General features: G+C 46.2%; 1 protein-coding gene across 2 annotated transcripts in view; it reads right to left on the bottom strand.

The window, feature by feature from the left end:
- Positions 1 to 15,625, bottom strand: part of SIPA1L3 (signal induced proliferation associated 1 like 3) — a gene marked incomplete at its 5' end in the record, with an annotated part of 149,084 nt that overhangs the window by 96,436 nt on the left and 37,023 nt on the right. For both annotated transcript variants that reach the window (XM_084860829.1, XM_084860830.1), the window contains 2 exons: positions 5,599 to 5,873; positions 12,570 to 13,146. In XM_084860829.1, the coding sequence (XP_084716955.1) occupies positions 5,599 to 5,873; positions 12,570 to 13,146 (852 nt within the window). The remainder of the gene's footprint in view (positions 1 to 5,598; positions 5,874 to 12,569; positions 13,147 to 15,625) is intronic.

The following is a 15,625-nucleotide window of genomic DNA, read 5'->3' as shown; positions in this document are numbered from 1 at the left end:
CTTGTAGGCACCCTGACTAGGGATGAACCTACAACCTAGGCATGTGCCCTGACTGGAATCAAACTGATGACCTTTTGGTGCATGGGATGATGCCCAACCAACTTAGCCACAACAGCCAGGGCTCACCTCACTTTAAATAATCAATTACTATTCCATCATGTGAGAACCTGGGATTTAATTAGCCAGACCCTATGCCTGGATACTTAAGTTGCTTTTAAATCTTTTGCTTGACCTACAACACTGCACTAAATATTCCTTTTCGAACTCGGCCACTCACGGGAGATGTCTGAAGGAGGATGCCCCTGGGCTTGCAGACCACTTTTCCTCACTGCCTCCTTGGTCTTGATTCCTAATTCCTGCGGGTCATGGGGACTCCTTTCCCAAGCATGAAGCAAAGAAACAGAGACAACAAGGTGAGAACATCCCTTCTGAGCCTGTGCAAGCACCCACGTCAAAATGACATATATTTCATCAGGCCCTCTGAGATGTCCTCCTGGCTACCTGGTTCAGCCCAGCTATGGCCTAGCAGTGCAGGGCTCACTTGAGAACCCCAGCCTGTGGTCTAGAGGTGCAAGGATGTCACCCTGTACTCTACCCTGTGTCCCAAGAGCACGGGGTCTGGAAATGTGCCCTCCAGAGCCTGGCTAGTGGCAAGGAGAGCATCTTTGCCCATCCCTGAGAGTTTCCACTCAGAGCTCATTGTGACCCTTGAGCCAGGAGGCCAGGGTTGCATTAGGAGGCTGAAGGGACTCTTTAGTTGGGTTATCAGCTCTCTGAAGGAGGCCAGACACTCTTGCATTTGGAGTACAACAAAACCCACACCCGCTCCTGTGAACAGGAGATCCTGTTTTGTAGCCACTTTGTAAAGTAAGCAGGATGATAGTTTTTCTCTTAAATAGGGCAAGGAGTAGAACTCGTCTGTCTAGTCACACCCTCCCTGGTATGTCTTGCCAAAGCTAGAGAAGTAAGATTGCAGACTTTCACCTTTATTCAGCTGGGCCCTGCTATAGGTGTAGGGCACTTTCACGTCCTCTCACATTCCCTGAATTGTGCAGAGTCATCCAACAGGTGGGCTGGCTTGCTGCATGCATACATGTAGGGATGAGCATGAATGTAGTGAGAGGAGAGGGGGAGCCAGCCTGTGGGGTTACTTTGGTTTGACTTGTCCCTGCAGAGTTCATAATGGGTGGCGGGGCTTCGGTTCTGCAAAGATGGAGGAGGCCCCAGAATAGGACTGGGAAAAGGGATACCTGAGGTCTGACAGGAGTTCCAAGGCTGAGGGACTAGGATGTGCACGTGAGTGGCCAAACCCTTGGTTGCAGGGCTTAAACTTGCCCAGACTGTCCCCCACTGAGTTCAGAGCAAGCAGGACTCAGGAAGGTGGGGATGGAATAACCAGAACTTGCATATTGGGGCGTTTTCAACATCTCTCTTTAAACTTTTTTTTTTTTTTTTTTAATTTATTTCAGAGAGAAAGGGAGAGTGAAAGATAGAAACATCAATGATGAGAATCATTGATTGGCTGCCCCCCACTGGGGATCGAGCCCGCAGCCTGGCATATGCCCTTGACTGGAATTGAACCCAGGACCCTTCAGTCCACAGGCTGATGCTCTATCCACTGAGCAAAACAAGCTATGATGAGTTTTAAACATCTTTTAAAGGCAGCAGAGCATATGGAGATGGGGAACCTGGATTGAGTTTGCTCTGTCACTTACTAAATGTACAACTTTGCACCAAGTGACTTGACTGTTCCACTCTGGGCCTCACTTTCTTATCTGTTAAGTGGGGAATCACATCAGTCCTGGGAGTTAATGTGTATAAGCACTCCTATCACCTCATCTCATGCCTTCCTCTTGGATTACTCTGCTCTAGTCACATCACCCTACTTCTTCTTCTTTTTAATATATTTATTTTGAGAGAGAGACAGAGAGAGGGGGAGAGAGAGAGAGAGAGAGAGAGAGAGAGAGAGAGAGAGAGAGAGAGAGAGAATATTGATTTGTTGTTATACCTATTTATGTATTCATTGGTTGCTCCTAGTATGTGTCCTGATTCGGAATTGAACTTACAATCTTGGTGCATCAGAATAACCAATGAGCAACCCAATGAGGGTGTGTTTAATCTCTCTTTTTAAAAAAAAATATATTTTATTGATTTTTCACAGAGAGAAAGAGAGAGTGATAGAGAGTTAGAAACATCGATGAGAGAGAATCATCGATCAGCTGCCTCTTGCACACCCCCTACTGGGGATGCGCCCGCAACCAAGGTACATGCCCTTCACCGGAATCAAACCCGGGACCTTTCAGTCCGCAGGCCGATGCTCTATCCACTGAGCCAAACAGGTCCCGGCTAATCTCTTTTAACTGTTGATAAGAGGAATTGGTTCAGGCTCTTGTGAACTTTGGGAACTTCTCAAATTCTTTCAGGTGTTCCTCCCACCCTCCACCTTTAATTTCTTAAAGCAGTCACATCATGCTCCTACTGATCTGTCAACAAGTGGAGGACCTTTGTTCTCACCTTTGTGATGGATGCTCCCTCCCTGAAAGGCCTTCTTCTGGCTTACTTTCTCGACCATCTTCTCCAAGATCAGGTCATGCCCTTTATTTTTTCACACTCAATTATCTCACAGGTAGTGTCTCTAGAGTGCCTCCTACAGGCCAAATACTATTTCATATGGTTTACCAGTTTCACCTTCTCCAATGTTGCTACAACCCTTTGAGGAAAGGATCTATTATTGTCCCCATTTTACAAATGAAGAAACTGAGATACAGGGGGTGAGGCCACTTGCAAAGTACTATAGCTATAAAAGGAGCTGGGATTCAAAATGAGGCAATCTCACTGCAGAGCCCACCTTCCCACTGCACTCGCCTGCCTCCCCTTTTTGCTGTATGAAATTGTCTTATTTGTTTAGTTATTTATTGTCTGTCTCCTGACCCATTTGTTTGCTCCATCAGGGCCAAATCCTTGACTGCCCTCTGTGCAGCTTGGAATGTAGTGATTTTCCCTCTTTGTCTCTGGTCAGTTCTGGAGGCAGCTAGGGTACCAACTCATCAATCCAAAAATTGAATTTATCATGTCTTCCCTGTATAAATTATACCTCAGAATAACCAAATAGTTACTGAAGGCAAGTTCTTTTTAGAAGAATTACAGCCAATAAGTGAAGAAAAAAATGACAGCATTGAGCATATCTATAATAATAAAGGCATAATATGCTAATTAGACCAGACGTTGCAGCTGGGGTTGTGAGGGAAGCCGGGTCCCAGATGCCAGAGGGAAGCCGGTGCGGGCAGCTGGGGGAAGGAAAGCCTATTCGTGCATGAATTTTATGCATCGGGCCTCTAATAAAAACTATAATGAAAAAAACAAATCTAGGTAATGGTCGCAATGGCTGCTGAAAGCTGAGGGGAAATGTATGATGACAAGTCAGGTTGACACACATGAACCCTCTGATGGCCCTTAGCATCACTAACAGAGGTACAGCCAAATACGTGGTGCCTCTGATCGACACACACTGGTGTTATCAAAAGAAATTTAACCACAATCTGGTCAATATTGAACTCCAGTTTATGGGAAAAAACACGTGCTAAAGGAACAGGAAATGCAAGCAGCTAATTTCATGATGCGGGAAATTCCTGGAACAGTGGCCTGGTTTCTTACCCAAATAAGTTGCAAGAAAAAAATAAAAGGGAAACTACAGATTAAAAGAGCACAAAGAGATACATCAACCAAATGCAAGAGGAGGAGCCTGATTAACAAAACAACTGTTTTTTAAAAGTATCTCTCTGATATGACAGTAGTTAATGGACTGTGGTACTTGATATTCACTTACTGTTAAAATTTGTAAGTGTTGTAGTAATTTTTTAAAGTTCCTAATGGGATAGAGATACAATTCAAGAATTTGGATTGTTTCAAATAGTTCAATGTGGGGAAGCTAGAGATTTAAAAACAAAAAACTGGCCACATGTTGACAAATGTTGAAACAACAGGTTCAGTATACTTTTAATATGTTTGAAACATTTCATTAAAAAAAGAAAAGAAACAAACCTTGCACTGGCTTCCTACTGAATAATACCAAGCTAATCACTGTGTCCAGAAAGCCCCCTCAGTCCCTCTCTCCCACCTCTCACCCCTGCTTACTCTGTTCCAGCCACTGTGCTGTAGGAACATGCCCAATACACTTGAACTTCAGAGACTGCCCTGGCCCTGCCTGGCCTAGAAAACCAGATTGCTACCTCTGCCCATGAGCCTTCTATGACCACTCTGTCCGTAGCTCTCTGCCATGGTACGGACCCTGTATTTACCCCACTTTAATCCTCTCCTCCTTAGATCTCATTGCTGCCTGATCCTAGATTACCTACCTATTTAATAACTAGAGGCCTGGTGCACGGATTCGTGCACGGGTGGGGTCACTCAGCCTGGCCAGCAATTGGGACTGATTGAGGGGCTGGCTTGGGGGGAGCGGCCACAGGAGGCTTGCTGGCTGGCCAGGGGGAGGGACAGTGGGAGGTTGGCTATGGGAATGTACTGACCATCAGGGAGTAGCTCCTACATTGAGTGACCTGGTGGTCAGTGTGTGTCACAGTGACCGGTCAACTGGTCATTTGGTTACTTAGGTTTTTATATAGACTAGAGGCACAGTGCATGAAATTTGTGCACTGGTGGGGGAGGAGGGTCCTCAGCCCGGCCTGCACCCTCTCCAATCTGGGACCCCCTCAGGGATGTCTGACTGCGGGTTTAGGTCTGATCCCTGCTGTGGACATCCCTCTCATAATCTGGGACCATTGGCTCCTAACCACTCGCCTGCCTGCCTGCCTGCCTGATTCCCCCTAACCACCTCTGCCTCAGCCTCTGCCATGGTGGCTTTGTCCGGAAAGACATCCGGAAGGTCGTTTGTTCTTAGCATATTACACTTTTATTAGTATAGATTGCCTTCCCTTCCCTGTAGGACACAAATGCCAAGGGAACAGGCACTGTTCACTTTTCTATCCTGAGCACTTTGATTGGAGCTCACACATAGTAAGGTCTCAATAAACATGTGCCAAACAAATCAATGAAGTGCAGTGTACTCTGGGACAATTTACCTTTGTTTTGGTTAATCTTCACTGGAGGATATTTTTCCCATTGATATTTAGAGAGAGTGGAAGTGAAGGAGGGGAAGAGAGAGCAAAAAACATCAATGCGAGAGAGATACATCAATTGGTTGCCTTCTACATGCATCCCGATTGAGGATGGGTATTGAACCTGCAACCCAGGCATGTGCCCTTGACTGAGAATTGAACCCGAGCCCCTTTGGTGAGCAAGGCCGATGCTCAACTGAGAACACTGGCCAGGGCTAAAGCAAGTTACTTTAATGCTCATGTGTTGTCTAGAAAACAGGCTGATGAGGGTGTCCATCTCATGGGGCTGCTGTGGAGATGAAATGGGATAATACACATATGCTTGCAGTATATGTTTGGTTGATGTTGACTCCTACTCCATCACCATTACCACTCCTCCAGATGACAAAGGGCCTCAAGCAACAACCCTGGGGAGGCCTCCTGTTAGTACTCTGGGAGCTGTCACCCCCATGCCCCTCCCACCTTGCAGGGTGAGCTCCCTTACCTCCGGGGGGTGCCGTCCTCGAAGGGTGGGATGATGACCACCTTGACGGTGACGGAGGTGCGCAGCAGGTCGATCATCTGGTCATGGGTCAGGGTGACCACAGCCACCTTGCAGATCTCCACCAGCCGGCTGCCTTGCCGGAGGCCGGCCTGCCAGGCAAACCCGTAGTCTTCTACCTCGGCCACAGTCCCGTCGTACTTCACGTGGAAGCCCAGCTGCCCGAGCCCATTCCGCCGCAGAGTCATATCCACCGTCTCCCAGCCGTTGGTCATCACCTGCAGGCAACAGGTGGGATCTAGCTTCACAAGCTGTTTGGGGTCAGCTCTTGTGGAAGACACCTGATCAGATTCTTTCCTTTGAGGCCAAAGACCCAGCTGATCCCCATGTAACCTCCAAGGTGATGCCAGGGTGCAGGAGCACAAATACCCACCTAGTCCCAGCCCAGGATCCTGACTTCTGGAGAGAAAATATATGGCTCATTATCTCAGAGAGAGGCAGCAGTCGCTAGCCAAGCCATGTTCTCCAAACATATATAGATGTGAGAATCCAAGGAACAGAACCCTGTCCTTTAGCACATCCTCTTCTTGGGATAAAAAGATGAACTTAACAAGCTATGGCTATTAAGCAAGTTCCATCAAGATCTGTCTTCCCTTTCCTAAATCTGCATTAAGGGAAGAGAATGTGTGATGGTTCAAATTTCCTGTGAGAAGTCAACTCCTGGCTAGAAATTATCTTATTTAATGTGCCTATAAGAGTGGTGGCTTTCACACTTTTCTGGCCACAGTAAGAAATTAATTTATCCCCCAAGCCACACTACACATTCACATATGCACACACACAAAAATCTTCCTTGCAACTCAAATTGATCACATTTGTGACTGTAGTTAGCAAGAAATGAGTTTGGATGGAAAAAATTTACCTGAAAATGAAAACACATCTGTTAGGTTCCTGATTTGGACAGAGAATTTGGGAAGTAGGGTAACATCTAAGATGGGGATGCCACAAAAGAGTGGAAATCCTTACTCACTGGGGTGTACTCTGATATATATATATACATAATAATAAATAAGTGAAACAAATCAATATTTTTCTTTACATCTCTCTCTTTCAAATCAATTAAAAAATTGTTTAAGACCTCAAAGAGAAAGTATGACTGGATTATCCTGACCTACTTCTTCTACTTTGGGAGCCGAAATTTCTTCCCTTTGAAGCAGTCATCCTTGTGTCCAAAGAATTTGGCTGTGGGTTATAGAGTCAAGTCTGCACTTCTGTGTTTGTGCCCATGACCAATTAGGCCACACCAGCCCTGGGAGTCCTGGGGAGAGCCCAGTCTTCTGGGGGTGGAGGGGGTTCGGGTAATGCAGACAGCTCAGATAATGCTGCAGCAGAACTGCTAATGGCCTTCAGACTCCATTCTCCCCTCCTTCCCTTTAGTAATAAGACTCCCCACCCCCCACCGCAAGTCAGAGTTCTGATGGGTACAGGACCATCTAGTTGGGGACCACATTTCTCAGCTTTCCTCACAGCTGAGTGTGGACATATTGGCTTTGGCTAACAGGATATGAGTTGAAGTGATGGAACTTCTACTTGTGTTTTTAAAAATAAAATTGCTTGCTCTCCATGCTGACACATTCTCCTTCCCAGCAGACAGGGATGTGGGTATGGACTGACCGAAGGAAAAGGAGAAAACCATGGGATGGAAGGGATGTGAGCCCTGTCCTTGACAGCCTGAGCACTAAGCACAAGAGTATTAAACTCCCACCTTATTTCAGCTACTATGGTAGCAGCTTAGTCTACAACCACCCACAACAGTTACTTTGAATCATTTTGGACAGGAACTGGTAAGACGACTGTCTCAATGTCCTGAAACTGCTGTGCCTGTCCCCTTTGCTTTTGTAACAAACCAAATAAATCACTGCCCAAAGAAGAGATCCATTCCTGAAGTTTACAAGGTTCCAGAATGGTCCAGTGGCAGAGGGAACACCTTATGAAACCAAACACACAGATCAGTTTGAAGGAACCTCTGAAAGCTCATTCTCCTAAGGACTGATTTTTGTATACCAGGTGCTGGGTATGCTTTTATATGCCCAATTTTGCTAGTATTAATAATTAGCTTATTTTATTGGGTGTGGAAACCTGAGGTGATGTCAGTTCCCCTAGGTCTGACTCTGGAACTCCAACTTTCAGCCACTGTGCTGTATTCCCCTGCTGCACCCCCTGCCATTTGCTCTTTTGTTTCTTTGTCCCTCATTCTTCACAGAGGTGGTTAAGGGCAATCAGGATGATTCTTATTTATTGCTCTAGTCACATATAAAAGTAATTTCCTCATGGAGGAAGCCCCAACTCTGGGGGCCAGGCTCACAAGCTAAGGTGCTTGGTGAGTAATGTAAGTGAGTAGAAGGTTGGTGGAACCATGGTCAAATGGCATGCTTCTTTTATTACCTAAAGGCGGCACCCAACACCTGCTTCAGCTAACTACTGTCCTATGCAAATGCAGGCCATTTTTAAGAGAAGCCAGAGAGCTATCTCTATTATAAAAACCCTGTGGCCGTGATACCATCATGACCAAACACTGTCACGACCAAACGACACAACCAAATGTCATATGATTTCTTCATGGGAACAAGTAAGTGTTGCTCTGTTCAATTCTCATCTTCCAAAGAAGGTTAATTTAAGCGCTCCTGAGAAGGAAAGGTTAGGGCAGGAAACTATTCTTATTTCTGTCCACAACTGTCTTCAAGGTGGGCAAGGACTTGACACTGGATCCTGCGGAATGTGGGCCGCTAGTCCTATTAAATAAAGAGCTAATGCAAATGGTCCTCACACCCTCACACTGTCAAGCTATAAAGGCTCAGACACTCAACACTGGGGAGAGAAGAATGGGGACCAGTCAGGCTTTGGCCTGGGAGAGGGACAAGCCGCCTGCCCTGCGATCCTGGGTGCCAGCGGCTGCGGTCCAGGCAAAGCCATACCCTGCAGCTGCAGCCAACCCGGGTCCTGGGTTCCTGCGGCTGGCCAGAGGGAACGAAGCCTGGGTCTCGGGTGCCTGCGACCGACCAGAGGAGGGAATTCTGGGTCCTGGGTGCAGGTGAGGCAGAGGTGGTTAGGTGCAATCAGGCTAGCGGGGGAGCAGTTAGGGGCGATCAGGCAGACAGGCAGAGGAGTTAGGGGAGATCAGGTAGGCAGGTGAGAAGTTAGGAGCCAGTGGTCCCGGATTGCAAGAGGCAGTTGGACATCCCCAGAGGGGTTCTGAATTGGAGAGGGTGCAGGTCAGGTTAAGGGACCACCCCCCCAACTCCTGTGCAGGATTTCTTGCACTGGGCCTCTAGTATTTATATAAAATCCTTTGAATGTTAAGGTTTGGTATCTAACTGAATATGTCTGGGGCTGCAGCCACACTGCTGGTTGAGAGTGTCTCCCATGATAGGTTCCTCTGGCACCCTGGTACTTAGGCCTCAGGTGGGAGCCACAGAAGAGCAGGCCTGGGCCCATCACAGTCACTGCTATGTCTCAGCATTGCTCCACCCAGGGCCAGGCACATAATAAAACTTATTTATTTAGCAAGAGAAGATGTCCAAATCCCAATTCTGTGGGCATGGAGGGTGTGGACTCCTTACCCCGAAAGATTTAAGAAGAGAGATTTGCTCTTATGAGTTGTTTTAGATGGGCCTGCCCTTCACAGAAGATGGCTTATGCCATCACTTCCTGGCCACCTGGTTTCTCAGTGAGCTCTGGGGCACTGAGATGGTGAGGAGGGCTGCAGAAATGTGCTCTAGAAGCACCACACCCATAGTAGGCATGAAGTGGGCATGGAATGGAGTGGCACAAAGAGGATGTGGGTAAAATGTGCAATCTGCTCTCAGGATTTGGGGAGGAAGAACTCAGGCACTTAACTCACTATGGGTCCTGGGCAAACCACTTTACCTCCCTGGGCCTCGGTTTCCTCATCTGTGAAGTGGAGATGACAATGGTATCTCCCTCACTGGGCCCCTTTGAGGAAGAAATGCAAAATCATGCAAGGTGTTGGGGTCTGACACAGTTAATTCTCCATAAATGTTCACTTTTGCTTTTACTACAAGGTGTTATACATGCATGCTTTCAGTACAAGTTCACTGAATATTTACTGCATACCAGGTGCTGGACCTGGTGCTGAGGGATAGTGGTGAACAATATATAACCACTTCAAATGGTGGAAAGTTATAGAGAAAATTAAAGCAGGGGCAGTGGGTGGAGAGGGTTTATAATTTTAGATAATGAGGCCCCACTGGCAAAGTGATATGTGAATAAAGGCCTGTAGGAGAGGAGGAAGTGAGCTATGTGCAGATCAGGAAAATTGTTTCAGTGAGAGGGCATGGGCAGTGCAAAGGCCCTGAGGTTGGATGCCTGCCTGGCACACTGGGGAAAAGCAAAAATCTGTGTGCCTGGAGCAGAGACAGTGATGGGGAGATGAGGTCAGAGAGGTTGACCTCATGCCACCATAAGGACTTTGGTTTTACCTAGAGTGAGCTGAGGGTTTTGAGCACAGCAGTGACATGAACAGACTACCATCCTGAGAACAGATTATAGGGCAGCAAGGGTGGAGGCAATGGAGTCTGAAGAAGGCTATTAATCCAGGAAAGGCCAGGGGGAAGGCTGTAGAAGGCTAGAAGGAGCTAGAGTCTGACTACTGGATGTGGAGCTGACAGATTGGATGTGTGTGTGATATAAAGAGGGGAGTGAGGCTGATGCTAAGGCTTCTGACCTCAACAAATGAAGTGCCAACTTGTCCTTTACCAGGACAGAAAAACTCTGGGAGGCTAGGGAAGCAAAACTAGGAGTTTGCTCTTGGACATGTTTTTTGGGCTTATAGACACTCAAGTGGACATGCTGAGTAAACAGTAGGCTACCAGTTTTGAGTTCTGGCATAAATTGATTTTGGAGTCAGAAAAACCTGGATTTAGATCTTAGTCTGCCACCTACTGGCTGTATAACCTTATGTGAACATCTCTATTTCTCTGAGTCTCAATTTCATCTGTCAAGTGGTAAAAGAACAGCACTTTATACTCCATGGGGGTGGTTGGAGGATTGTAAAATCATGCATATAAAATGATTACATAGAAGCAGGGCTCAATAAACCCATTCAACTACCCAACTAATCAGTACTGATTAAACAGCTACTATGTGCCATCCCTTATCTATGGAAATGAAATAAGCAAGTGAGCAAAGCAGAGGCTCTGTTTATGGACTTCATATCCCAATGGAAAATCTAAATACTAAACCTGAGCATGGATTTTTAAAGTGAGGGAAGCTGATAGCAGGGCTTTACCAATCATTTGAACTGAATCAGAGAGTGCAAAGGTCTAGAAAGGTGAAGACAGCCAGCAGACAGTGGCATCCGGAGGCCACAGTCCACCAACTCAAGCAAGCTTATCTGGGCAATATAACTCATCTAATGCTTAAAGCAATCACCCAAAATAGGATGATTATCATTCCTATTTTCAGATAGAGAAACTGAGTCACATAGGAGTTAAACAAATTGGCTCAAGGTCTCATGGCTGGTAAGCGGCAGTGCCAGAACTTGAAGGCAGGCCTTCAGAATCCTGAACCTGTGTTAACTCCTATGCTAGGCTACCTTCTCTATTTTGCACCCATGATGTGCCATTCTGTTCAACTCACTGACAGCCAATCACTGACCACAGCATTCCTTCTCATGGACCTCAGATGTGGCCTGAGTATTTTTTTTTTTTTTAATTTATTAATTTGAGAGAGAAAGGGAGAGGGGCAGATAGAGAGGGAAGAAAAGGGAGGGAGAGAGGAAGAAAGGGAGAGAGATCGATTTGTTGTTCCATTTATTTATACATTCATTCGTTGATTCTTGTATGTTCCCTGACTGGGGATTGAATCTGTAAACTTGGTGCATTGGAACAATGCTCTAACTAGGGGTGTCGAACTCAATCAGAGAAGGGGCCAAAATCTAAAATCCAGCCTAAATCGCGGGCCGAATGGTTTACTGAACAGTCATAAACTGACAATGTCATAAACTGACAGCGGAGTGCAGTGATGACAGCGCGGTGCGGGCCACATTGCAAGGCCTGGCGGGCTGGATTTGGCCCGCGGGCCTTGTGTTTGACACATGTGCTCTAACCAATTGAGATGCCCAGTCAAAGCCAACCTAAGCACTTCTTAGCACAATGTTTCAAATAGTTGTTACTAAGTTGTTATCTGACTTGAAACCAATCTGTCACCCTTGGTTTGGCCAGTGGTCTGAGTCTGAGCTGCCCACTAGGATTAAGATTTCTATCCATATTGAATCTTTGTCTTTTAATAGGAGAAGTTAAACTGCTCACATTTATTGTGATTACTGATGTGCCATATAATTTTACAGTTTTTTTTGTTAATGTATTTTTAAAAATTGATTTCAGAGAGAAGGGACAGGAAGAGAGGGATAGAAACATCAATGTTGAAAATGACACCTGCATTCCCACTATTGGGAATTGAGCCTGCAATCTGGGCCTCTGTCCTCACTGGGAATCTCTTGGTTCCTGGGTCAATGCTCAACCGCTGAGCCACACACTGGGCTGTTTTGTTTCTTTTATCATGCTTTCTGATATCTCTCCCATCCCCCCTAGCTTATGCCCTGTCCTTAAATGGCCTGGAAGCTTTTCACTCTATTAATTCTTCTGGAAGGTAACCTTACATTTTTAATATAAGCTTAAACTTATGTTTTCTATCAACATCTAGAGTGAATAAATATGCCTTTGTCCTCCCAAGGTAATGACAAGGACAATCTCAGATCCCTGACCCACAACTTCCCCTGAAAAAACCTAGGCTGTAGGATCCAGTAGATCCCTATGTATATGTGACAATTCTGATTCTTTTGGGGCCAATTTGGGTCATGGTCTAACTGACAGGGTGAGGAAAGGCATTTCATTGGTTCGTAAGGCCTCTGCCAAACCACAGAACCGCTGTAGCCCTTTCTGTCTTGACCTTACCTTCAGTCTCTGGACAATGTCCCTTATGTCCTCCACAGAGCCCTCTGTGGTCCGCAGGAAGATGTGGTCCCCTCGTCCATAGAAGATTTTTAGCGTTGAGGAGTCTGGAGTCCAGCCAATGACATCCCCACAATAGCAGTTGAATACCACCTCCTTGGTGCGTAGGTCCAGTAGTACCACAAACTCGTTGGAAATCCCCAAAATGCAGTCAATTTCCACCCCCTGGCCATAGTCCTGAGCCGCCACCCTCCAGGCAATGGCTCCTGAGCTGTGCTGCTCAGCACCTGCCCGAGCTTTGGTCTTTTCCTTCTTCTTGGAGGTCAGGGAGATGAGATTGAATTTGCCAGTGGAATCGATGGGTGTGTTGGAGATACAGTTTTCAGCCAGATCCTTAAGGTACTCTTGGCGGGTCCTGGTGGCCATAGTGTGGAACTTGTCAGACTTGTGTGCAGCATTTTCTGCATTAATCACCTTGGCCAATAAGAAGTCTCTGAAGACATCAGATTTGCGGAATGTGGTTCCACTGGGGATGGGGGGACCAAAAGGAGGAGCATCTTTGGATCGGGTCACAGCCATACTGAAGAGGGAGAAATCATTTAGATGGTAGAAAGAAAGGCATTTGAGATCCCCTTTAGAAAGAAAATACACGATTAGAAACAGAGCTTACCTTTTTAAGAATGGAAGTCTACCTCTAATTAGTTAGTTGCTAGTTAACTAGACTGGAAACTTTAGTAAGTCTTAGGGGACATATGTGCATTTTTTACTTTTTATATAGTAGATGTTATAATATCGTTGATATTTAAAGAATAATTCTCCTGTACCACTTAACTTCAATTTTTCTCATTTTACATATATATGTAATATATATTTTGTGGGCAGGTCTACCCCTATCCCACTGATCATGGACCTGGTCACATGACTTGATTTAGTCAAGCAAAGGCATGCAATGTGTGGCGAGGTGGGGGCTGGGCTCACCTCCTGTGCTCCTGCCATGAGATGAGCACTCTCTAGATGGCCTACTGGTCCCAGAGGGATAAGGGCCACGTGGAGTAGACATAGACCTGACCTGTGCCCTGGAACCAAGGCCAGCTAGATCTCAGCTCACCTGCAAATGTATGAATCACTGAGTTTAAGGGGGGGAGGGTGAATTAAGCAGCACTACTGTAGAATACCTGAGTGATATAAATAATCTCATCAAGGTCATTTTGAAAATTCACTGTTATAGGAAGTTATAATGGAACCCTGCCTACTTCAGTTTTGACCAAGATGCCACCATGATAAAAATCAGATAGCAAATGAGAATGGAAAAAAAGAAATGATATAAAACCGGTTCCCCCAAATTCCTCACCCACTATGCAAACTATAGAGAGAGGGAGTGAATATTTAGGGAAAGCTGGGTGGTGAGCCCCATTATCCCTGCCCATCCCCAGCTAAGGGCCTTCTAGGCGACCCTTAGCAGGAGCCCAGAGAGCATGCAGCCAGCTTCAATCAATCTCAGTGACACCTCCTGGTCTTTTCTCTTTGTGCTCCAACCCTGGACAGGTGAGACACGGCAGTCAGGGAAACAAGTGCAAGGCGGAGAAACAGAGGAGAGGTAAGCCTTCCAGCCACTTGGTCCATGGAGGCTTCCAGGCAGAAGCAGCCCTGAGCCTTTTGGGGAAAGAATTTGGAGATTTGACAAGTATCTTTGGACATTCTAATAACCAAACTAAGCTGAGACCCAGAGGTTAAAAGACAGATAATTTCTAACATCAAGCGAATAGGCAGTGGCATCTGCCAAAGTGATCACCCAGGACTGAGGAGGATGACTCTTGATGAAAGACATTTCAAGGAGCTACAGAGTCACTGCAAGTAATGCTTTTTACATATGATGATTAAAAAAATGGTATGAGTTGCTGTAAATGAGTGAGCAATAAGTTCATTAATTTTTCCTTTGAGTATGGTACTGGGTCTCTACAACAACTTCAACTCGAGAGTATGGTGTTATAAAAGACTTTCTGTCAGGCTGGCATGGCTCAGTGGTTGAGTGTCAACCTATGAATCAGAAGGCCACAGTTCAATTCCTGGTCAGGGCACATGCCCGGGTTACAGGCTAGATCCCCAGTTTGGGGCATGCAGGAGGCAGCTGATCAATGATTCTCTCTCATCATTGATGTTTCTGCCTCTCTCTCTCTTCTCTGAAATCAATTTAAAAAATATCTATCCTCCTATCTAATAAAGATGAAATATACAAATTGACTGTAACTTTGTGACAAAGATGGCGGCACCCACAGCCAATAAGGAGGGAATTGATGCAACAAAGTGAGAGGCAGAAAGCAGCTCTGGCTGGAGCAAAGGCGGAAAGGTGCCTCCGGACTGGAGCAAAGGCGGTGCTGGCAGCCAGGGGAAGAAAGGCCTATTCTTGCATGAATCTTTGTGCATCGGGCCTCTAGTACATAAATATAAGCCTAAGCAACCATCGCAACTGAACGGACAACCGAACAAGCTGCATGGCGTGACTAGGCCAGCAGGGGGGTTAGTGAGGGGAGGCCAAATGACTGAGCAGCAGGCTGCATGGGGTGACCAGGCCCGCATGGGGGGGCAATTAGGGGCAACCAGGCCAGTGGAGGGGAGGCAGTTGGGGGCAACTAGCCAGCAGGGGGGGTGGGGGGGGTGGGGCTGTTGGGGGTAACCAGGCCAGCAGGGGGGGACAGTTAGGGGTGATCAGGCAGGTGAGCAGTTAGGAGCCAGTGGTCCTGGATTGTGAGAGAGATGTCCGACTGCTGGTCATCCGACAGTTGGACATCCCCCAAGAGATCCCAGATTGGAAAGGGTGCAGGCTAAGCTGAGGGGAACCCCTCATGCATGAATTTCGTACACTGGGCCTCTAATATATATAAAAAAAAGAGATCTACTGTTTCTCTTTGTACTGTAGGACAATTTTTTAAATTATGAGATTTTAAAAAAGTATTTTTTAATCCTCATCTGAGGATATTTTCCCATTCATTTTTAGAGTGGAAAGGAGAAAGAAAGACAGAAGGAAATATCGATGTGAGAGAAACAGATTGATTGGTTGC

The sequence above is a fragment of the Pipistrellus hanaki genome (genome assembly GCF_964339955.1).
Source record: "Pipistrellus hanaki genome assembly, chromosome: 15".
Classification (NCBI taxonomy): Eukaryota; Metazoa; Chordata; class Mammalia; order Chiroptera; family Vespertilionidae; genus Pipistrellus; species Pipistrellus hanaki.
The sequence above is the reverse complement of the archived record's forward strand: the minus strand, read 5'-3'. Positions and strand labels throughout refer to the sequence as shown.